Source organism: Gorilla gorilla, chromosome 7, assembly GCF_029281585.2.
Source record: "Gorilla gorilla gorilla isolate KB3781 chromosome 7, NHGRI_mGorGor1-v2.1_pri, whole genome shotgun sequence".
Taxonomy (NCBI): Eukaryota; Metazoa; Chordata; class Mammalia; order Primates; family Hominidae; genus Gorilla; species Gorilla gorilla.
Window position 1 is genome coordinate 105,851,047 of NC_073231.2, and position 25,520 is coordinate 105,876,566.

General features: G+C 39.7%; 1 protein-coding gene across 17 annotated transcripts in view; it reads right to left on the minus strand.

Annotated features, from left to right (window-relative positions):
• RGS22 (regulator of G protein signaling 22) overlaps positions 1-25,520 on the minus strand; it is a 164,498-nt gene that overhangs the window by 67,032 nt on the left and 71,946 nt on the right. For all 17 annotated transcript variants that reach the window (XR_008667633.2, XM_055348123.2, XM_055348117.2 and 14 more), the window contains 3 exons: positions 24,666-24,780; positions 22,827-22,952; positions 21,799-21,900 (listed from right to left, as the gene is read on the minus strand). Coding sequence is in view for 16 of the 17 variants with exons in the window: in XM_055348123.2 (XP_055204098.2) it covers positions 21,799-21,900; positions 22,827-22,952; positions 24,666-24,780 (343 nt within the window). In the remaining variant the exon portion in view is untranslated. The remainder of the gene's footprint in view (positions 1-21,798; positions 21,901-22,826; positions 22,953-24,665; positions 24,781-25,520) is intronic.

The window sequence follows — 25,520 nt, forward strand, 5'->3', positions numbered from 1 at the left end:
GAACAATTTCTCTGCAGCCTTAAAAGGCAAAGTCAGAAATAATACCAAATGTTGTAACACATGTGTTGATTTGTTATGTTACATTTCAGCTGTTAGTTATGTTAATGGAACAGTTTCACATACTTCGTTTTGATGTATTTATTTTAATGATCATGTGTATGTATCTTGCTATGATTGCCTGGTAACACTGATTACCTGATGTTCTGCTGTCACCACCAGGCCAGGACTGGAAGTAAGAAAGTGAAATGTAAAACTTTGGAACTGTATGACTTAAAATGAGTCCCTCAGTACATAAAAAATAAAATGTATTCAAAACCTATGTATTGTGAGATCTTAATACTAGTTGACGGCACATCTCGTAGAGCATATCACCAGATTAACTAAAATTGATGACTTTTAAAAGTAGACTTCCAATATCGTATTCCAGAGATTAGGAGAAAACATTCATGCTTCAGCATTTTGTATCACTAATAAGTCCCTTTTTTTTTAGACCCATTACTTGACTACAAAAGTAAAAGAGGGAATTCTAATCATGTAATTAGTAAGGCAGCAGAAGGCATTTTAATATGTATCTTTCACATTCTTCTCATAATTTTCCAAGATGCTCACCAAGACAGTATAAGAACTATAAAACCATCTGCTGTTGCAAAAAAAGTACTTTTTTTTTTTTTTTTTAGATGGAGTTTCACTCTTGTTGCCCAGGCTGGAGTGCAATGGTGCAATCTCGGCTCACCGCAACCTCCGCCTCCCAGGTTCAAGCGATTCTCCTGCCTCAGCCTCCTGAGTAGCTGGAATTACAGGCACCTGCCACCACGCCCAGCTAATTTTGTATTTTTAGTAGCAATGAAGTTCCTCCATGTTGGTCAGGCTGGTCTCTAACTCCCGACCTCAGGTGATCCACCCGCCTCGGCCTCCCAAAGTGCTGGGATTACAGGCGTGAGCCACCACGCCCGGCCGCAATTTTCTTCTCCTTACCATCAGGTAGCACTAAGGTTCTGCCTGATGGACTGACAGGGTATTAGCAAAGACCTAGCCAGCCCCTGGGAAAAAGAGATATTCCACAAAAGCCACGGCACTATTTCATACACTCTAAAGACAAAAGAAGAAAAAGCCTTTGGCTACTGAAATATACAAAGCTTTTTCATAAGCTCCTTCATGAAGTTCACAGTAAACTGTGCAGGACCTGGTGATTCTGGAGGAGAGATTATGTGCCTTCTTTGGTAAGTGTAAGTGAGTGGTTCATAAGCACTCTCCAAAAGGTGGAAGAAATTTTTTAAAGGTGAAGAGTCAGGATCTCCAGCTGTAACATTAGAGAAAAAATGGAGAGGATTCACAGTGATGCTTTTCTTGTTATTACTTCTCTTCCTCCCTTATAAGCAATGGTTTACTGGAGCCAGCTTGTACCAGCTCAAAAGAGCCGATTCATAAACATTCAGGAATTTTGTGAGTCAGTTGTTAAACTCTGTCATTACCAAAAATTAAATCACATAAACTTGCAATTAAAGAAATTATGATTCAAGTCCAAAGGCCTCAGGAAAAAAAGAAGTTATATTAAAAACAAAAATAATGACTACTCAAAACTCATTACTTCCTGTTGATTTTACTGTTTTGCTATTAATATTACCCATGGTCTTGAGGTGTATCTGTATGGGGGAAATATTATATGATGGGGTGCTACTGCACATCTCTTCCCAACTCTGCATTCAGTGACGTCATTTTGGCAGCTTGAAATCATCCATGGTGAGAGTATTTATTACCCAGAGATCAGCAAATGCTACAAATCAGGGCTGCTTTTTCCCCTAGAGATCTGGTTGTTAAACATTTCTCATCATAGCACTGATTATAAGGCAAATATACTTCTCTTCCTATCATGATCACTAAAGAAAGAGAAATAAAGTAGGAAAAAACAAATGACACCAGCTACTTCAAATATTTACTGGCAGCAAAGCTACATACCAGTATATACCAAGTCACACCAGAATATGCCAATTTATAACAGTTTACTTACATACTCTGTTTAACGGACATCCATTTAAAAAAATATACAGTAAAGGCCCTGTTAATAGTTAGAGTAAAGCTGAACCAGAAGAGGAGGGTCAACAGCTTTTCTTTAAAATTGTTTGTTTACATTCTGAATAGTCCTTATTTAGAAAAGGTCAAAACTAAGCTTCAAATATTAAATTTATCCTCAGTCTGATAAATTAATCAGAAGAGGTAAGAGTTTAGTGGGGAAAATCTTATTAGCTTGGCCTGATGAGAAAGTACAAGGAACATATTTGAAGAAGAAACATTAAAGCATTATGAGAAATAGAAATGGTACTAATGGATCTTGATTCAGTGTCTGGACCCCAAAGAGACCAAAATCACTTCACAGATCATCTTAAACACAACAGAACAGATGTCCACTAAACTGTAACAACAACAAAAAAACCATATTGCTGTACGTGATGGCAAATAGCAAAGTAACATGGGATCTGCTCAACTGGGCTCAATAACTCTATGCTTGGACTTTATATAAAACAATGAGATGAACTGTGCTCGAAGAAGCTAAGGGTGAAAAAAAAAAAAAGAGTCCCCAGAGGTGTTTATAAAAGAAATATAAATGCTGTGATACAGGATACTTTCAGAAATCACAAAATATTTACTTCAGCAAAAAGAGAAGTCTGTTTTCATAACCATTCACAGCTCTAGCAGGCATAGAACATTATTATCTGAGTTCATATGCGGCAGAAAAAGAAAATAACAAGCAAGTTCAAGCAATCCAATCTTTTTTTCTGCAAAAGGAGGAAAAAATGATGATTTTTAATGACCTCTCATATCCCACTAGGAGCTCAAAAACATTACTGAGGAGCTATGCCGAGAGCGAATAAATTACAGATGGAGCTTTTCACAGATGGATTTTCATGTGAAGGACCTTGGGTTTTTCAAATAGGAATCTTAAAGATGGGATCTAGGGATTGCAACATCTTGATACCAAGAGGCAAACTACTGCAGAGATCAACACAAGATGGACTTGTACGAAAAAAGATAATGATGACAAACTAGAATTTTTGCCAATTGCTCAGACCCTACTAAAGAGAATTCAAAGCAAATGAGAGCCTAAGAAAATGCCAATAGGATAAAACAGTAAAACAATTTGAATCATTTGGGACAGAGTAAAAAATCAGAAGGGGAAAATAACGTGTTAAGAAAAGATGAGAACAAACCAGGGACAAAAAAGGCTAGGTTTTTAAGATAGATTTGGGTCATTGCTTAAGACATTTTAAGTAAAATCAATTGAGTGCATGATGAAATAAAATAAACAAGCACACAGAAAAAAAAAGTTATGACTATGCAGTTTAAGGCAATCTAAGGAACAAATAAAGGTTTTATTTTATAAATTTTTGGATTTGTTTTTTAAAAAACCTTTAACTGACAAAAGCAAGATATACATTTAAACTAATGGAATTATTTAACTTCTATTAATAAATAATTTCTTGGAAATCAGTGAACAAAAAAATTCAATTTAATTAATTAATTAATTTATTTATTTATTTTTAAATAGGGTCTCACTATGTTACCCAGGTTGGAGTGCAGTGGCGCAGTCTCAGCTGACTGCAACCTCCTAGGCTCAAGCCTAGCCTCCCGAGTAGCTGGGACTACAGGTGCACACCACCAAACCAGGCAAATTTTTGTATTTTTTTTGTAGAGATAGGGTTTTGCTATGCTGCCCAGGCTGGTCTTGAACTCCTAGGCTCAAGTGATCTACCTGCCTCGGCCTCCCAAAATGCTGAGATAAATAATTCAATTTTAAAAACATGATTATATTAACATTTCTGGCTTGGGAAAAAAAACAAACCTGTTTCACCAGTATGATAATCTATGCTAACAAAGCACACAGGACTGATACTTGAAACCACAGTATCAAGTGATTGCTATACAATGAAAAATGAGAAAATCAACCATCATTAAGGTTGTAGGTCTATGTTTACCAGCACACCATCTTGGAAAACAAGTTTACATAGTCAGAATAAGTGAAGGTAACTGTATGAACCCTATGAATATTCTCTCCATCAAGATCTTTCAGGCTGACTAGATACAAGGAGCAGACAGCTTAGGACAGTACTTCAAGGGCATGTCAAGGTCTGCCTCTGAGACACTACAGCTTCTGGGATGCCACTGCCAAACAATGTCTCTTCATGAATGAAACATTCTTTCTTTTTCTGTTTTTCTAAGAGCTAGGGTCTCACTCTGTTGCCAATGCCAGACTGCAGCTGGAATACACTGGTGCACTCATAGCTCACTGCAGCCTCCAATTCCTGGGCTCAAGTGATCTTCCTGTTTCAGCCTCCCAAGTAGCTGGGACTACAAGCACAGGCCACCACACCTGGCTAATTTTTAAAATTTTTTGTAGAAATAGGGTCTCACCACATTGTTCATGCTGATCTTGAACTCCTGGGGTCAAGTGATCTTCCCAGCTCAGCCTCCCAAATGCTGGGATTATAGGTGCCAGCCACTGTGCCTGGCCTGGAAAATTCTTTCTTTACATGTGCTGGCATCTTCATTAAAATCTTGCAGGCCTGTGAAGCCTTTTTGTCTCTAGTCAGCTGCTCATATCTGTTCTGATTTATTACACATTCATTTCCTAGTTGAAATTTCAAAAAGCAACCATATTTTTAGGTTCCTTGGGTGAAGTGGGAGGGGACAGGGAGATTTCATTGCTGCTCCAATGCAATTTATTAAGAGCTCCCTTTTTTTTGTTGTTTTTTGTTTTTTTCCAAGAAAGAGTCTTGCTTTGTTGCCCAGGCTGGAGTGCAGTGGCGCAATCTTGGCTCACTGCAACCTCCACCACCCGGGTTCAAGCAATTCTCCTGCCTCAGCCTGCTGAGTAGCTGGGATTATAGGCGCGCGCCACCACGCCCGGCTAATTTTTGTATTTTTAGTAGAGATGGGTTTCACTATGTTGGCCAGGCTGGTCTCGAACTCCTGACCTCGTGATCCACCCACCTTGGCCTTCCAAAGTGCTGGGATTACAGGTGTGAGCCACCAAGCCCAGCCAAGAGCAAACTGGAAAGACAGAATGTTGATCACTGCTGAAGCTTAGTGAAGGTATATGGGGGCTCATTAAACTGTTTTCACATAAAATTTTTCTTAAAAAAATAAAAACACTCAGCTGGCTGTCATTTCCAAATAATCAATGACTATCTTTCATTAGGTTTATAATACGTTGCTACAAATATAAGCATGCCAATGAGTTCATGAATTTTTTCAATACCTATCACAGCACCTTTTATATGGCACCTTCAGTCTTGAGCATACAAGGTAAACAGAGCAGACTGTCTTCATGGACCTACAGTCTCACGGAGAAAAAAAATATTAAAGGTGATGTTTGACATTTAATGTTCATAAAGATAGTTTAAGATATTAAAGTGAAAGATTAAACAAGGTGATAAACAGATACTCTTTTTTCTAGAGATAATAATAAGAAAGCAATGGCTTAGAAGTTAAGAGTATAGGGTCTTGGAGTCAGAATACTTGGTACTAATTCCAAGTTCACCAGTTGCTAAATGGATGGCATTAGGAAAGCATTCAACTTCCCTAAGTCTCAGTTTCCAAATCTGTAAAATAAAGATACCAATCTACCTCTTAGGATTGTCTAGAATTAAATAAAATTATCCATATAAAGTTATTACCACAGAACCTAACAGAAACATTAACGAAATGTCAGGTATAATAGATAATGGTGTTTCAGAGAAGTTCAGGTGTTGGCCTTTCTGGAAACAAGAGGATTAAAAGAGGATCTATAAATAAATAAATAAATTAATTAATTAATTAAATAAAAGAGGATCTTTGGAGATCCTTTTTTGGTCTATAATCCTACAGTATTCAAAAATCTTAAGACTCTATGCATAACTGGTGTAAACATCAGGAAGTGGGGAAATGAGTGGGTAGCTACAAGCCAGAAAGCTGGCTGCTGTGCTTGTTCTTCCTGAACCAACTTTACTAGCAAACATGACAAAATGCGATGCAACACGAGAACCCTGCTGATTCTGTGCTCAGTGATTCACAGTGTTCAGGAATCCAAGCCTGACCGCTAATTGGGACACCATCTCTCTGGTAACAAAAACAAATAATGTAACAAAGCCTGAATAGTAATTGCCCAGCACTCCAGAAACAACCTAATTGTGAAGAAACCAAAATTTACCATAAAGCTATAAAGAGGTACATGATTTTCCACATTCAATCACCAACCAACCTCACCCCTCACCCATGCCCATTCATCTTGTAGAAAACAGAGCTTGATTCTTAATGCTGCTGCTGAATACAGAAATAATGAGCTCTGTTAGTGCACCTGAAAATACACCATCAGCCTAGAGAAGGAGAACTTAGCTCGTGACACTTTAATGAAAATGTCAGGACCACCCTGAAGTATTTAGGTCCTGTAAATGCCAAGTAAAGAGAGGAGCTAAACAATTAAGGTAATGGATGACAGTGAGCAAAGGAAAAATAAAGCTGATTATCAGAGAAAAATCTTCAACACTGCCCCTCTTATGCCATAAAGTTTTTTCAAAGGAATTTGTGATTACACCCAAGGTTCTGGGTGTTACCTCAGACTTCATTGGAAAACACTGTAAGAACAATCCAAATTTTATGGGGGAGGAGCTACATGGTCTTAACTGGTTTTTTCTCTCTCAATCTTTCTAGGGCTCTCTGGAAAAGTAGGCAAAAGAAAGCACATTCTTGACCCTTGATAGAAAGAATGCTTGGGGAGCTGCACCTGTGCTTTGTTCACCAAGGTGTTCCCAGCACCAATCACAGCCTAAGGTATAGTAGGTGTTTGGTAAATGTTTGTGGAAATAGCAATAACATGTTTAGGCTAGGAAAAATGTGTGCTCCTAATTGCTAGTCTAACTGCTATTCAGTTTATATTGATTTACCGGTTTGTACACTATACAAGCAGGAGCAAAGGGGACAAATACATAGACATACTCAGAGAACCTTAAGGCAGGGCTACAATGCACAACCCAGTATGAACATCATTTGGATCCACACTGTGTCTCAGATCACCTAATAGGAGACTGAAATGACCTAGAGCCAGAGAGGATAACGATAGCAATAAATAATTACTGAATAATTTAATGAATTCTGCATTACAATTACATCACAACTTATGGGCTTCCTAAAAACACCAATGCACAACATGGATCTGGTGACATTTACTGACTCAGCTTTTGTGTTTTCTTTTTCTCTTGTGAAATTTTGCAAATACAAGAGTAAACAGGCAACAGTACTATAAACCCTGGGTAAATAGTAGAAGTCACCAGGACTGACTTATTTGTCATGGGACCCATGAAGTGACTTCTTCATAGAAATAGAAGGAGAAACAACAGGAGTCTCTCACTGGAGCATTACAGCAGAGTATTTTCAAGCTTCCATATCATTGGGTGGAGATGTCAGGAACAGGACTTGCAAATGTTAAAATTTCATTTGGCTATGGCTGAAGATACTAGAAAGATGTAAAATTGATTCTGAAGTTGTTAATCTGAATAAAATAGGACAGTGTCCTAAGAAGCATAAGACTAAAGGACAGCAGCTTTTGGCTCAAAAATGAGAAAAAAGGAAACAGTTCCCTCATTCCTACAGGTATTTGAAAAGAAGCTGATGACTTAAAAAGTAAAACAAAACAATAACCAACTGTTTTCTGCCAGTAAAGCGAGAAATTATTTCATTATCAGTTAAGATGCTATTACCTGGTCGGGCATGGTGGCTCATGCCTGTAATCCCAACACTTTGGGAGGCTGAGGTGGGAGGATTGCTTGAGTACAAGAGTTCAAGACAAGCCTGGGCAACATGTGAGACCCTGTCTCTACAAAACATTAGCTGGGGCTGGTGGTGTGTCTGTAGTTTCAGCTACTAGGGGAATCATAGGGGGCACCGAGGTGGTAGGATCACTTTGAGCCCAGGAGGCTGAGGATGCAGTGAGCCGTGATCGTGAGCCACTGCTCTCCAGCTTGGGTGACAGAGCAAGATGACCTTGTCTCAAAAAAAAAAAGAGAGAGACATTATTATCTGTTTTAAATACGACTGAAGTGCTTCGTAATTATCTCCTTCCCCCACTAGAGAGTGAGCCTTCTAAGTCAAGAACTTTGTCCTAATCATCTTTCTATCCACGGAACATTACTTGGCACATAGCAGGCTTCTCAGTGAATGTTCATTAATAAGTAACTGAATATTATAAAGGAGATTCTTAAAAGGTTGTGATTCAATGTAGTATATTTTATTTTATTTTATTTATTTATTTATTTTGAGATGGAGTCTCACTCTGTTGCCCAGGCTGGAGTGCATTGGCATGATCTCAGCTCACTGCAACCTCCATCTCCTGGGTTCAAGTGATTCTCCTGTCTCAGCCTCCTGAGTAACTGGGAATACAGGCATGCACCACCACATCCGGCTAATTTTTGTATTTTTAGTAGAGATGGGGTTTCGCCATGTTGGCCAGGCTGGTCTCGAACTCCTGACCTCAGCTGATCCACCTACCTCAGCCTCCCAAAGTGCTGGGATTATAGGCATGAGCCATCACGCCTGGCCTAATGTAGTATATTTTAATTTAAGTTATATTGTGGAACTGTTCCTCCACCCTAGTTTCTTCAAATTCCCATTTTCCTTCCTCATTATCCAGGTAATTGATAGAACCTTAAATATTGACCCTAATAATACTGTTTATTCCATTGAGTGCTCTGTACTATATGACAAAATACTTCCACCTGTATATGATCTTGTAAAATACATATTAAAAATAAATTTTTATAAACATATATATAGTCTTTTTTCACTCTGCATTTCACCTTGTGTATAACCCTTCATAGACCTTGGTAGATGTGGGGGGTCTTAGTGTCACTTTTCACCTCTAAGAGCCCAGGGCCTTGTCTGTGCCTTGTGGGTCTTATAACCCACACTTCTTGGTTTATCCATGACAGTCCCATTGTCAGCTCATGCTTATCACTCTGGTTCTCAGTACATTTCTTAACCATGGTCCCTGGTGATGTCCCTTACTATCTCGGCCATGCACTTAAAAGTACATTTGTTATATTTTATCCAGCATTTCTAGGTATTTTTTAGATGAAGAGTTTTCAGGTAATCTAGGCTGCCAAGATACCAGAAAAGGAAATCTCTGCAAGAAGCAGTCACATGTTCCCTTATTTAATACCCATAGTAAGCACCAGAAAAGCAAGCTTCTTTATACCTACCAAACCTAGAAGACAAAAAAAAAAAAAAAAAGGAAAAAAAAAGCCTTTCTTTTATTGGCCTAGCCTCTTTGTAAAAGAAAGAAAACAACATATCTCCTGAGAATTTGGTATCGTGAGTTTACCATTATGTGGGCTTCATGTTCAAGTTTATACTTGGCTAATTTCTCATCTTGGAAATGATTACAAAATGTGCCTACCAGAAACAGCATAGATAAAAAAAACTCCACTAAAAAGCTCATAATTCAAAATTACAAAACATGCCAGAAAAGAATCCACCATGTCAGCAGAACTAATAAATAGCAGAATTAGTTCTTCCAAGAACTACAAATTACAGAATTATTGAATACTATAGCAGCCAGGCCCCCACGAAAACAGTATCTCCTGGTATTCATACCCTTTCATAATCCTCTCCCACCAAGTATGGGCATAACATGTGGCTGCTTCTAATCAAGAGAATATAGCAATGGTGATGATTTGTACGTGATTACATGTATGTGGTTACATTACATAAGATAGCAATGCCTGTCTTGCTAAGAAATTCTCCCCTTTGCCGGCTTAGAGAAGCAAACTGCCACACTGTGGGCTGCCATATGCAGACAGCCATATGACACAGAACTGAGGGTGACCTTTAGCTGACTGCCAACAAAAATCTGAGGCCATCAGTCTAACAATGTGTTACCCTGATGTCCAATCCAATTCTGATGCTAGAAACTGAATATTGCTAACAACCATGTGAACACTGAAGCAGATCCTTCCCCAGTCGAGCCCCAGATGAGACACTAACCCTGGCTGAGACCTTACAGAGAACTCAACAAAGCTGTGCCCAGAATCCTGACCTACATAAACTATGAGATAATGATGTGTGTTGCTTTAAGTCACAAATTTTGTGATAATACTGTTATAACAGAAGAGATAACTAATGCAGCTACAAACTATAACACATGTTTAAAATGATTAGAGACATCAAAAAAGAAACTGTGGCAGGCCAGGCATGGTGGCTCATGCCTGTAATCCCAGCACTTTGGGAGGCTGAGGCACACAGATCATCTGAGGTCAGCAGTTCAAGACCAGCCTGACCAGCATGGTGAAACCCCGTCTCTACTAAAAATACAAAACATTAGCCAGGCGTGGTGGTGCACACCTGTAATTCCAGCTACTTGGGAGGCTGAAGCAGGAGAATCATTTGAACTGGGGAGGCAGAGGTTGCAGTGAGCCAAGATCATGCCATTGGACTCCAGCCTGGACAACAAGGCGAAACTCTGCCTCAAAAAAAAAAAGAAAAGAAAAAAAGAAACCATGGCATGTGTATACCTATGTAAAAAACCTGCATGCTCTGCACATGTATCCCAGGACTTAAAGTAAAATAAAAATGTTTTTAAAAGAAATTTTAAAATGAGGAAAAAGACCAAAAATCCCCAGGAAATTTTGTAAAACACAAATATAATGTTTAATAATACAAAAACATAATCTTAAAATGATTTAACTCAATGGGTAAGTTAAATAGCAGAATGAAATCTGAAGAATATATGAACTGAAAAACAGTACAAAGAAAATTGATCTATTTCAATCTAAAACATACAACACAGATATTCAAAGGTGGAAAAACCTGAAAGAAGGGTTAAGAGTGACATGAAATATACAGTCATGTGCTGCATAAAATTGTTTCAATCAATGGTGGACCACATATACAATGGTGGTCTCATAATATAATGGAGCTGGAAAATTCCTATTGCCTAGTAACACTGTAGCACATGTATTACTCACATGTCTGTGGTGATGCTGGTGTAAACAAACCTATTGCACTGCCAGTTGTATAAAGGTATAGCACACACAATTATGTATAGTACAAAATACTTGACAGTGATAATAAATGATCATATTACTGGTTTATGTATTTGCTACACTATATTTTTTATCATTTTTTTAGAATGTACTCCTTCTACTTATTAAAAAAGTTAACTGTAAAACAGGCTCAGGCAGGTGCTTCAGGAGGAATCCCAGAAGAAGGCATTGTTATCACAGGAGATGACAGCTCCAGGCATGTTACTGCCCCTGAAAACCTTCCAGTGGTAAACACACTGAGGTGAAATACAGAATGCCAAAGTCAAGGAAAAGACTGCAAAAGTAAACATGAGAAAAAACATCCTCCTACAAAGGAGCAATGGCATACTCCTCAATTATAGCAATGGAAGGCAGAAAACAATAAAACAGTATTTTCAAAGTGGTGAGAAGAAACTGTCAACCTAGAATTCTATATTCAGCTAAATCATCAATAAGAGAATAAAATAGACATTTTCAAACAAATAGGGTCTACGACCACTAGCAGGCCCTAATGGAAAAACTACTAAAGGATAGTCTTCAGGAATTAAACTGAAAGTAAGGAATATGATACAAAAAGCAATAGCAAGCAAGAAATTTGTGAATAAACTGACATAAACATTGACAGTATTAAAAAAGTAATGATGACTACTAGGAGGGTAAAAGCTGAAATTAACAAAAATACTGTACAAAAATTATATGTAAAATGGGCAAGGTATGGTAGAATTAAAGTGTTCTAAGATCCTTGATTTATTTGAGAGAAGGATGAAGATAATGATTAATTTTAGACTTCACAGATTTCCGTATACATGTCAAAAATGTAAGGGTAAAAAGAGAAATATAATATGTAACTTCCAAACCAGTAGAGGAAAACAAAATGTAAAACATTATCACTATCCATATTTTACAGAACATGAAACCAAGACCTATTAAAACTAACTGTCTTAACAAAGTTTACCCAGCTAGTAACTAGGAGAATGTAAATAATTCATGTCTTCAATGCCACATTCTGCGATTTTTTTTTTGCCTTCTACGTCATATAGCCTCTGATCTAGGTGATATACTAAAATAACAGTGTGTTACCCTGACGTCCAATCCAATAAGACAAAAATCTCACACTGCTGCAAGAATTTCTTTATATTAAATAGCACTTTGTGGTAAAAGTGCTGTGGATTTACCTAGGAATTCTCTTATTTCTCATTTCCATTTCATTCTTACCTACCCTCTTCATTCATTAATTACTACATTTTCCATATAATTCTCCTAGACTCTAAGTTTTTTCCTCCTTCCCATTTCTTACTTTTAAACTTTGGTGCGTGTGTGTGTGTACTTAAACGTGTTTAATATTTTTGTTTCATACGTTTACTTATTTTTATTTAAATATCATTATGTATGCTATGGAGAGTGATAGATTCTAAATGCATAATTTTTGTTAGGATATAGCTTATCTGAAAGATTTCACAAGTTACAAAAGACAGTAGTCCTCAGGTCTGTTTCATTCTCTAGTAGTGCTCTCTCACTGAAGCAAGTATGTAATGTCAAAAAAACTGTAGAACTCTCGGCAGAAACGCTATAAGCCAGAAGAGAGTGGGGGCCAATATTCAACATTCTTAAGGAAAAGAATTTTCAACCCAGAATTTCATATCCAGCCAAACTAAGCTTCATAAGTGAAGGAGAAATAAAATCCTTTACAGACAAGCAAATGCTGAGAGATTTTGTCACCACCAGGCCTGCCTTACAAGAACTCCTGAAGGAAGCACTAAACATGGAAAGGAACAACCAGTACCAGCCACTGCAAAAACATACCAAATTGCAAAGACCATCAATGCTAGGAAGAAACTGTATCAATTAATGGGCAAAATAACCAGCAAACATCATAATCACAGGATCAAATTCACATATAACAATATTAACCTTAAATGTAAATGGGCTAAACGCCCCAATTAAAACACACAGACTGGCAAATTGGATAGAGTCAAGACCCATCAGTGTGCTGTATTCAGGAGACCCATCTCACGTGTAGAGACACATATTAGGCTCAAAATAAAGGGATGGAGGAAGATCTACCAAGCAAATGGAAAACAAAAAAAAGGAGGGGTTGCAATCCTAGTCTCCGATAAAACAGACTTTAAACCAACAAAGATCAAAATAGACAAAGAAGGCCATTACATAATGGTAAAGGGATCAATTCAACAAGAAGAGCTAACTATCCTAAATATATATGCACCCAATACAGGAGCACCCAGATTCATAAAGCAAGTCCTTAGAGACCTACAAAGAGACTTAGACTCCCACACAATAATAATGGGAGACTTTAACACCCCACTGTCAATATTAGACAGATCAATGAGACAGAAGGTTAACAAAGATATTCAGGGCTTGAACTCAGCTCTGCACTAAGTGGACCTAATAGACATCTACAGAATTCTCCACCCCAAATCAACAGAATATACATTCTTCTCAGCACCACATAGCACTTATTCTAAAATTGACCACATATTGGAAGTAAAACACTCCTCAGCAAATGTAAAAGACCAGAAATCACAACAAACTATCTCTCAGACCACAGTGCAATCAAATTAGAACTCAAGATTCAGAAACTCACTCAAACCACACAACTACATGGAAACGGAACAACCTGCTCCTGAATGACTACTGGGTAAATAACGAAATGAAGGCAGAAATAAAGATGTTCTTTGAAACCAATGAGAACAGAGACACAATGTACCAGAATCTCTGGGACACATTTAAAGCAGTCTGTAGAGGGAAATTTATAGCACTAAATGCCCACAAGAGAAAGCAGGAAAGACCTAAAATTGACACCCTAACATCACAATTAAAAGAACTAGAGAAGCAAGAGCAAACAAATCCAAAAGCTAGCAGAAGACAAGAAATACTTAAGATCAGAGCAGAACTGAAAGAGATAGAGACACAAAAAACCCTCCAAAAAAATCAATGAATCCAGGAGCTGGTTTTTTGAAAAGATCAACAAAATTGATAGACCAAAGCAAGACTAATAAAGAAGAAAAGAGAGAAGAATCAAATAGATGCAATTAAAAATGATAAAGGAGATATCACCACTGATCCCACAGAAATACAAACTACCATCAGAGAATACTATAAACACCTCTATGCAAATAAACTAGAAAATCTAGAAGAAATGGATAAATTCCTTGACACATACACCCTCCCAAGACTAAACCAGGAAGAAGTTGAATCTCTGAATAGACCAATAACAGGCTCTGAAATTGAGGCAGTAATTAATAGCCTACCAACCAAAAAAAAAAAAAAAAGTCCGGGACCAGATGGATTCACAGCTGAATTCTACCAGAGGTACAAAGAGGAGCTGGTACCATTTCTTTTGAAACTGTTCCAAACAATAGAAACAGAGGGAATCCTCCCAAAAAAAGAATTTTAGACCAATATCTCTGACATCAATGTGAAAATCCTCAATAAAATACTGGCAAACCGAATCCAGCAGCACATCAAAAAGCTTATCCACCATGATCAAGTTGGCTTTTCATCCATGGCATGCAAGACTGGTTCAACACACACAAATCAATAAATGTAATCCATCACATAAACAGAAACAATCACAAAAACCAGATGATTATCTCAATAGATGCAGGAAAGGTCTTCGACAAAATTCAACAGCCATTCATGCTAAAAACTCTCAATAAACTAGGTATTGATGGGATGTATCTCAAAACAATAAGAGCTATTTATGACAAACCCACAGCCAATATTATACTGTATGGGCAAAAACTGGAAGCATTCCCTTTGAAAACCAGCACAAGACAAGGATGCCCTCTCTCACCACTCCTATTCAACATAGTGTTGGAAGTTCTGGCCAGGGCAATCGGGCAAGAGAAAGAAATAAAGGGTATTCAAGTAGGAAAAGAGGAAGTGAAATTGTCCCTGTTCGCAGATGACATGATTGTATATTTAGAAAACCCCATCATCTCAGCCCAAAATCTCCTTAAGCTGATAAGCAACTTCAGCAAAGTCTCAGGGTACAAAATCAATGTGCAAAAATCACAAGCATTCCTATACACCAACAACAGACAAACAGAGAGCCAAATCATGAGTGAATTCCCATTCACAAATGCTACACAGAGAATAAAATGCCTAGCAATCCAACTTACAAGGGATGTGAAAGACCTCTTCAAGGAGAACTATAAATCACTGCTCAATGAAATAAAAGAGGACACAAACAAATGGAAAAACATTCCATGCTCATGGATAGGAAGAATCAATATTCTGAAAATAGCCATACTGTCCAAGGTAATTTATAGATTCAATGCCATCCCCATCAAGCTACCAATGACTTTCTTCACAGAATTGGAAAAAATTACTTTAAAGTGCATACGGAACCAAAAAAGAGCCTGCATTTCCAAGACAATCCTAAGCAAAAAGAACAAAGCTGGAGGCATCACGCTACCTGACTTCAAACTATACTCCAAGTCTACAGTAGTATGGTACTGGTACCAAAACAGATATATAGACCAATGGAACAGAACAGAGGCCTCAGAAATAACACCACATATCTAGAACCATCTGATCTTTGACAAACCTGACAAAAACAAGAAATGGGGAAAGGATTCCCTATTTAATAAATGGTGCTGGGAAAACTGGCTAGCCATATGTAAAAAGCTGAAACTGGATCCCCTCCTTATACCTTACACAAAAATTAATTCAAGATGGATTAAAGACTTAAATGTTAGACCTAAAACCATAAAAACCCTAGAAGAAAACATACACAATACCATTCAGGACATAGGCATGGGCAAGGACTTCATGTCTAAAACACCAAAAGCAATGGCAACAAAAGCCAAAGTTGACAAATGGGATCTAATTAAACTAAAGAGTTTCTGCACGGCAAAAGAAACTACCATCAGAGTGAACAGGCAACCTACAGAATGGGAGAAAAATTTTGCAATCTACCCATCTGACAAAGGGCTAATATCCAGAATCTACGAAGAGCTCAAACAAATTTACAAGAAAAAAACAAACAACCCCATCAAAAAGTGGGCAAAGAATATGAACAGACACTTCTCAAAAGAAGACATCTATGCAGCCAACAGACACATGAAAATATGCTCATCATCACTGGTCATCAGAGAAATGCAAATCAAAACCACAATGAGATACCATCTCACGCCAGTTAGAATGGCGTTCATTAAAAAGCCAGGGGAAACAACAGATACTGGAGAGGATGTGGAGAAATAGAAACGCTTTTACACTGTTGGTGGGAGTATAAATTAGTTCAACCTTGTGGGGGACAGTGTGGCAATTCCTCCAAGATCTAGAACTAGACATACCATTGACCCATCGATCCCATTACTGGGTATAAACCCAATGGATTTTAAATCATGCTACTATAAAGACACATGCACATGTATGTTTACTGTGGCACTATTCACAGTAGCAAAAACTTGGGACTAACCCAAATGTCCATCAATGATAGACTGGATTAAGAAAATGTGGCCCTCTCCCTCTCCCTCTCCGTCTCCCCACGGTCTCCCTCTCCCTCTCTTTCCACGGTCTCCCTCTGATGCCGAGCCCAAGCTGGACTGTACTGCTGCCATCACAGCTCACTGCAACCTCCCTGCCTGATTCTCCTGCCTCAGCCTGCCGAGTGCCTGGGATTGCAGGCACGCGCCGCCACGCCTGACTGGTTTTCGTATTTTTTTGGTGGAGACGGGGCTTCGCTGTGTTGGCCGGGCTGGTCTCCAGCTCCTAACCGCGAGTGATCCGCCAGCCTCGGCCTCCCGAGGTGCCGGGATTGCAGACGGAGTCTGGTTCACTCAGTGCTCAATGGTGCCCAGGCTGGAGTGCAGTGGCGTGATCTCGGCTCGCTACAACCTCCACCTCCCAGCCGCCTGCCTTGGCCTCCCAAAGTGCCGAGAGTGCAGCCTCTGCCCGGCCGCCACCCCGTCTGGGAAGTGAGGAGTGTCTCTGCCTGGCCTCCCATCGTCTGGGACGTGAGGAGCCCCTCTGCCTGGCTGCCCAGTCTGGAAAGTGAGGAGCGTCTCTGCCTGGCCGCCATCCCATCTAGGAAGTGAGGAGCGTCTCTGCCCGGCCACCCATCGTCTGAGATGTGGGGAGCGCCTCTGCCCCGCCGCCCCGTCTGGGATGTGAGGAGCGCCTCTGCCTGGCCGTGACCCCATCTGGGAGGTGAGGAGCGTCTCTGCCCGGCCGCCCCATCTGAGAAGTGAGGAGACCCTCCGCCCGGCAACCGCCCCATCTGAGAAGTGAGGAGCCCCTCCACCCAGCAGCCGCCCCGTCTGAGAAGTGAGGAGCCCCTCCGCCCGGCAACCACCCGGTCTGGGAAGTGAGGAGCGTCTCCGCCTGGCAGCCGCCCCGTCCGGAAGGGAGGTGGGGGGTCAGCCCCCCGCCCGGCCAGCCGCCTCGTCCGGGAGGTGAGGGGTGCCTCTGCCCAGCCACCCCTACTGGGAAGTGAGGAGCCCCTCTGCCCGGCCAGCTGCCCCGTCCGGGAGGGAGGTGGGGGGGTCAGCCCCCCGCCTGGCCAGCCGCCCCGTCCGGGAGGGAGGTGGGGGGGTCAGCCCCCAGCCCGGCCAGCCAACCCATCCGGGAGGGAGGTGGGGGGGTCAGCCCCCCACCCGACCAGCCGCCCCGTCCGGGAGGTGAGGGGCGCCTCTGCCCGGCCGCCCCTACTGGGAAGTGAGGAGCCCCTCTGCCCAGCCAGCCGCCCCATCCGGGAGGGAGGTGGGGGGGTCAGCCCCCCGCCCAGCCAGCCGCCCCGTCCGAGATGGAGTTGGGGGGTCAGTCCCCCACCCGGCCAGCCGCCCCGTCCGGGAGGTGAGGGGCGCCTCTGCCCGGCCTCCCCTACTGGGAAGTGAGGAGCCCCTCTGCCCGGCCAGCTGCCCCGTCCGGGAGGGAGGTGGGGGGGTCAGCCCCCCACCCGACCAGCCACCCCGTCCGGGAGGTGAGGGGCGCCTCTGCCCGGCCGCCCCTACTGGGAAATGAGGAGCCCCTCTGCCCGGCCGCCACCCCGTCTGGGAGGTGTACCCAACAGCTCATTGAGAACGGGCCATGATGACAATGGCGGTTTTGTGGAATAGAAAGGGGGGAAAGGTGGGGAAAAGATTGAGAAATCGGATGGCTGCCGTGTCTGTGTAGAAAGAAGGAGACATGGGAAACTTTTCCTTTTGTTCTGTACTAAGAAAAATTCTTCGGCCTTGGGATCCTGTTGATCTGTGACCTTACCCCCAACCCTGTGCTCTCTGAAACATGTGCTATGTCCACTCAGGGTTAAATGGATTAAGGGTGGTGCAAGATGTGCTTTGTTAAACAGATGCTTGAAGGCAGCATGCTCCTTAAGAGTCATCACCACTCCCTAATCTCAAGTACCCAGGGACACAAACACTGCGGAAGGCCGCAGGGTCCTCTGCCTAGGAAAACCAGAGACCTTTGTTCACTTGTTTATCTGCTGACCTTCCCTCCACTATTGTCCTATGACCCTGCCAAATCCCCCTCTGTGAGAAACACCCAAGAATGATCAATAAAAAAAAAATAATAATAATAAAAAAGAAAATGTGGTACATATACACCATGGAATACTATGCAGCCATAAAAAAGGATGAGTTCATGTCCTTTGCAGGGACATGAATGAAGCTGGAAACCATCATTCTCAGCAAACTATCACAAGGACAGAAAACCAAACACTGCATGTTCTCACTCATAGGTGGGAATTGAACAATGAGAACACTTGGACACAGGGCAGAGAACATCACACACTGGGGCCTGTTGTGGGGTGGGGGGCTGGGGGTGGATAGCATTAGGAGAAATACCTAATGTAAATGACAAGTTGATGGGTGCAGCAAACCAACATGGCATATGTAGACCTATGTAACAAACCTGCACGTTGTGCACATGTACCCTAGAACTTAAAATATAATAACAATTTTAAAAAAGAAAAAATAAAATTGAAATAAAAGAAAAATCTCCAAATTAAAAAAAAAAAACTGTAGAACAATCTATAGTAACAATCTGGTCTCCAAATCTTAGTAGTGGTATATGGTTCCTCGGCAAGCTGTCGCTAGGGTTAAAGATGTCTCTACACTATGGTGATGATTCCCTTTCTCCTTGCCAACACCATTTAAATTGGTTTCCACCTGTGTACTATTCTATCTTGAAGCCATGTGGTGAAATCTTCAGGGTGTACCCAAGACAGTACTTCAAACTCTTGGACTCTTTAGTCATGCTAATCACTGTTACTGATATACCCTTCCCCATCTAGTCTGAATAAAGATATTTCTGCAATATTTCATGGGGCAATAAAACTTCAGCGTTTATGTACAGAAAATCATGTAAGTCTCTTGAAATCAAATCTCAGTCTCCTAGCACACAAATTGGCAGAAACTTGAAAACAATATAAAATCAAGTTCATAGAAACTTTATTTATTTATTTTGAGTCAGGGTCTTGTTCTGCCACCCAGACTGGAGAGTGGTGGCGCAATCATAGCTTACTGCAGCCTTGAACTCCTGGGCTCAAGCGATCCTCCCACCTCAGCCTCTCCAGTACCTACGACTACAGGTGCACATCACTATGCCTGGCTAATTTTTAAATTTTTTATAAAGATGCGGTCTCCCTTTGTTGTCCAGGCTGGCCTTGAACTCCTGGGCTCAAGCAATCCTCCTGCCTCAGCCTGCCAAAGTACTGGGATTACAGGCATGAGCTAACACGCCTGGCCCATAGCAATTTTTACATAGTCCAGCTTATTGTATTGTGCCATTGGCATTATCAATCCAATGATCTAAATTGTAAATTTACCCCTGAAGAGAGTCATATATCTATTATAAAGAAACAAACAGCATTTCATACCATAAAATGAATCTCTAGGATTATAGTATTACAGGCAGTTCTTGTATCTTAAGTCACAGAAACCTGGGATAATTAAAACCTAAACCAATTTAGACAATTGCTCCTGTAACCAAAAAAGTAAAGTTGGGCATGGTGGCGCATGCCTGTAATCCCAGCACTTAGGCTGAGGCAGCAGGATCACTTGAGCCCAGGAGTTAAAGGCCGCAGTGAGCTATGATCCCTCCACTGCACTCCAGCCTGCGTGACAGGGCAAGATCCTGCCTCTAAAAAAGTAAATAAATAAAAAAGTAAGACAAAGTAAAATAACTATAGATGCAAAGAGCAAGTATGTCAAAAAAAAAAAAACAAACACATAGATCTGCTTTTTTATTTATCTTTCTTCATTCCTAAAAGCAAATGTCTCCATTGTTTTCCTCTCACCCTGCTTTAACTATCCAAAAGAGAACCTAGGAAAAGATAAAAACCTTACAGACCTTGAAAATCCCAAAACAGAATAGTCCACCTTCAAGTAACCAAAACTGTGTGGTTTTACAGTCATTTATTACTAATAATTAACAAGTCAACCAATCTCAAATAGAATTTCCTCTTTTACAAGGTCATGGAAATATGAAAATTATTAAGAAAAAAACTCACTTAACTGGGCTGCTGAAGATTTTTGGAGGAATACTCTTTGTAGTAGTGAAAACATAATAAAAATAATGCATTGTACTTGGACAGGGGCAATAGTTTAGGAGGATTAGGGCAATAGGTTATAGAGAATTACAGGTAAAGGATTAACAAACAGAATAGTCAACTGGGTGGTCTCAGAAATGGTGCTAGTAAATTAGAGATATAATTTCATGATTTCATGGAGACAGATATGGGCTATGTAGGGGCTGAAGCCCTTAATCTCACAGTAAAAAGTACAAAGCTCTGTCAGCTGATTTACAAAGCATAGTTATTAATGCCAGAGTCAGGGTGGGGGAAGTAACAGTGAACATCCAGCGGTACACTATGATACATCAAATAAGATTATAAGATAATAAATAAAATGATGAAGCTAGTTTCCTTAGCATTGTTCAGCGGGAGGTCCTCTGGAATGCAGTTATTCTGGACTGTAAGAATCACTTAAGTGGTGAACAGATATAGAAGTGATTAGCACTTTTCTAGGCTTGGAGACCTGTCTCCATAAAAGATCAGAAGAGCCTGACAATAAAAAACTGCAAAAATAAGTCAGCTTGAGTCACAATTCTGCTCCCTTTTCTTCTTCCCCACAAAAGAGGCTATTCTGTCTCCTTTTACAGAGAATCCTCTGTTCTTCCCCCTCTATTTTTTTTTCTTTCCTCCTCTATTTGGCTTCAGGGTGGTCTTGAAACATTCTTTCCTCCACTCCCTGAGTGTCTGTCTCCTATGACATGTAGAACAGAAGCCTAAACAACTACATGGGGCCTGCACTGCATAGTCAGTCAACATCTTTTCCTGCTTATACCAAGTCAACAGCCTAGTATGTCCAACAACTGATATCTGCAGGAAGCTCAGAGAGCAACATTGGTCAATGTCTCTGTTCCCCATCACTTCAATGATTCATTACATGTCCATTCTCAGGGTCTTCTTTTAAATCACTCAAAACCAAACCAAAAAGGTATACATTAGAAAAAAAAGAGAGAGAGATGTTCTTTATCAGAAGAACAAGTAGTTGGCAAGAGAAAATAAAGCAAACCAAATAAAAGAGATAAAACTGAAAACTCACAAATCATATTATAAAACAATATTCTGCTGATTGCAAATAAAGTAATCCCATGGCAACAATTTAATTGCTGCCTTTTTGCCTGCGATCCCAGATTTCTCTTGTTTGGGACTGGACACAATTTTCATTTCTCTGTGTACTTAGTGCTTCACATTGAACCAATATTATTTACTACGTACTTGCGCTTGCTTGCATACTTTAAAAGGCTGAAGTGTTTCTTGGTAGAAAAGCTGATGATAAGCCTGCAGGTCAAACCAAAAGTACACACTGTTCTTCCACAACTACAGATGGAAAAAGTACATAAATTATTACCACCCAATTATTAAAACTCTTACAAAGCTCTAATTTCAAATATAAGTAACTGTTTAGCTCCTTGCTGTTACCATAAATCAGGTTCAATTTAAGATGGTTTTAATCTTCTATCACAAACTGGCAATACACAAAATATTTATTGATATTGTTGCTGGAAGATTATATTTTTGCATGTATGCCTCTCACATAATTAGTCATTAAAATGGTAAGTTCTAGTTAACAGTTAAAGAGTAGCCATGTATTTTGATATATATGGGCAATGTGTATTACAGCAGAACCAAACATTACTCTAGTAATTGAACCAGTTAAATACTTTTTTTTTTTTTTTTTGAGACAGTGTCTCACTCTCTCACCCAGACTGGAGTGCAGTGGTGCAATCTCAGCTCACCGCAACCTCCGCCTCCAGGCTCAAGTGATTCTCCCACCTCAGCCTCCCGAGTAGCTGGGATTACAGGCATGCACCACCAAGCCCAGCTAATTTTTGTATTTTAGTAGAGATGGGGTTTCACCATGTTGGCCGGGCTGGTCTCGAACTCTTGACCTCAAATGATCCACCCACCTTGGCCTCCCAAAGTGCTGGGATTACAGGCATGAGCCAACGCGCCTGGCCAATACTTTTCATTTGAGCAAAAGTAAGACTGATTTTTTTTTTAATTTTGAAAAACCAACTGGAAATAATGTTGCCACTATTCAATGTAATTTGTAATTGTAGGATGAGCAAAAGAATTATAATTGAGATGCTTAAATATTTACTAAATATTAAATATGAATTTTCTTATCACAGATGGGAATTTTAACATCAAATATAATTATGTGAGCACTTAATTATTTTGATGTCTCTTATTTTTAAATGAAGTAAAATTATAAAATTAAATTTTAAATAATTCTTTTCTACCTTGTTCCCTGAATGCTCGCAGAATTTAGTAAAGAAGAATCCAGCTCTATTTTCTACATACAAAGATTGCAACAAATTTTCCATGTCAAATCCTCCCAAGGCACCAACATCTGACATGGTTTTAACCTAGATAACAAAACAGAAGTCTATTATCCACCCAAAAACATTGTAATTTTTTTATGGCATTACACAACAGGATTTCATAAACTCTACCATGCTGTCATTTTCCCACTGGACTATTTTATTTTTGTACCATATATGTAATTAATGCAGTATGTTTGCATTTGAGAGTCATATAAGATTCATTTGTGGAGCCCAACTATAGCCACAGAATATATTCTATTATAAACCAATCTGATTTTAAACATAATGTTGAAGCAACTTCCCAGCCTCAATTATTTTCATGTTTCAGGCAAAGTAAGACCATTTTAGGAGTATTCCAAATCCTTGTTGGTGGCCTCTTTCATGCATATTTAATGTTATTTTAGCCTTGAAGTGCTGCTATTATAGCTACAGAGGGTTATGATGAGAACTATCTCCAAGGCCTCTCGGTGCTGCTCATTAACTATCCTTAGGGGGTCCCTCTTGGACAGTCTCACCCTGTATAGGTCATGGCCTGCACAGTGTAAATGGCAGTGTAAGTTCTCATAAAATGTTGCTGTTTATTGGCTTCTCTGCCAACAGTGCTGGCAACCCTCATACAATTTTTGAAACACAGAAAGCTGGCTATTTCTCCAAGCACAGGAGTGACTTCAGAATATGAAAGGGCATCTACTATTCAGTTTAACTCTTTGCTATTTGTTTTATAGAACTCATAGACTACTTCTTTATAATAAGACAATAATGGTATAAAAAATTTAGGGTTTAAGTAAGGTTCTCACTCTCTTTTTGTCCTACTGTCTCTCCATTTCTCCACCTCTCTATCTGCCTGCTAAACAAATTCTGAAGTGAGAATTTAATGTTTTTACTATGTTTAACTATCAGCATTCCAAACTAAAAAAAAAATCATTATTTTAGTAGGAAAAAAACAGTTAAAAGAAATGGAGTACTATTTGCATAGAATAAAATAAATAGTTATGCAAAATTATAGCTAAGTGTTCAGACTGTATTAGGACTGCCAAGGTTTCTACCTAAAGTATAATCCTTAGGGAATGTGAAGTTTTCATCTAGAACTAGTGCATTAAATCCACATTATCAGGGTAGCTGTACCATGGAAACACCCTGCCCTTTAAAAATTCTAGGCTTTGGCTGGGTGCGGTGGCTCATGCCTGTAATCCCAGCACTTTGGAAGGGCGAGACAGGCGGATTGCCTGAGGTCAGGAGTTCGAGACCAGTCTGGGCAACATGGTGAAACCCCATCTCTACTAAAAATACAGAAAAATTAGCCAGGCGTGGTGGTGTGCGCCTGTAGTCCCAGCTACTTGGGAGGCTGAGGCAGGGAATTGCTTGAACCAGGGAGGTGGAGGTTGCAGTGAGCCAAGACCATGCCACGGCACTCCAGCCTGGGCAACAGAGCAAGACTCTATCTCAAAAAAAAAAAAATTCTAGGCTTCTAAAATGTAACATCAAATACTATTTTTCTTTCAAGTGTCATCATACCAAAACCAGAACACCATTGTGTTTGAAAACAGTAATCAATGCAGTATATAGAACCATGGTACTACAAAAGAAAAACACAGAGGAAATATTTGTGTAAAAATCCTTTGGCAAGGAAAAAAATCAAATGTGTTGCTTAGTAAAGAAAAAATATTATGATAAATCAATACAAATTCTCTAAAATCAGGAGATATTGATCAGTTAAATGAAGAATCAGGTTTATTCAGTCCTCAAAACACTCACCCTAGGTTCTTCTGTATAAGCGTATCTTCTGTCCAGCTGGGGCTTGAGACATTCAGAAATGTCAGTAAAAGATGTTAAATGAATGACTTTGCTGCTTTCTGACATGTACTTTGACCTAAATTATAAGGATGAGAACTAAAATTATAAGAATGAGAACTAACTGATCAACAAACAAATTTTGAGCACTTTTGGTATACATAGCACCGAATCTTAAGAGTACTTCTGAGCAATGTGACTCAGGAAAAAAAGGATAAACATCGTTCTAGCCCTAAAGTGGTGGTTCAGAAAATGAGTCATAGTTATACAGAAAGACAATTCTCAGAATAACTGCTGGTTAGATGAATTCAAGACGGCTTATTATAGATGCCAAATGACTGGGATGGATAATAAATATTTTGAGAGGGCAAGAATGAGAAATTCCTTCAACCTATATTAGTAATTTTAAAATAAAATATTTATTTGTGTTTTAATAAAATTTAAAAAATTTTAATGTGTTTTAGAGGGGCTCTTTAGATAGGAAAATAGTGAGCAATAAATGAAGGTAGGTATGGAAATCCTTGTTTAAAAGGCAGCAAACATAATTTGCTTAGGGCAGGAAGACACTAACATTAAAAAGTGAACATTATATACTACATACCAAACACTGTGCTAGATATAATTCATATTATAATATTTAATCCTCACAGAGGTGAGATTCATAGGGAATTATATAGATTAGTTTGGGGTGACATAATGGAAGACTTTGGAGTTAGACAAATGACTTTGGATATTATCTTTTTCTATTTTTTTATCCAGCTCCCTCTCCCACACCCACGCTGCAATTATTCTAAAGCCTTATTTTCTTGCTCCATAAAA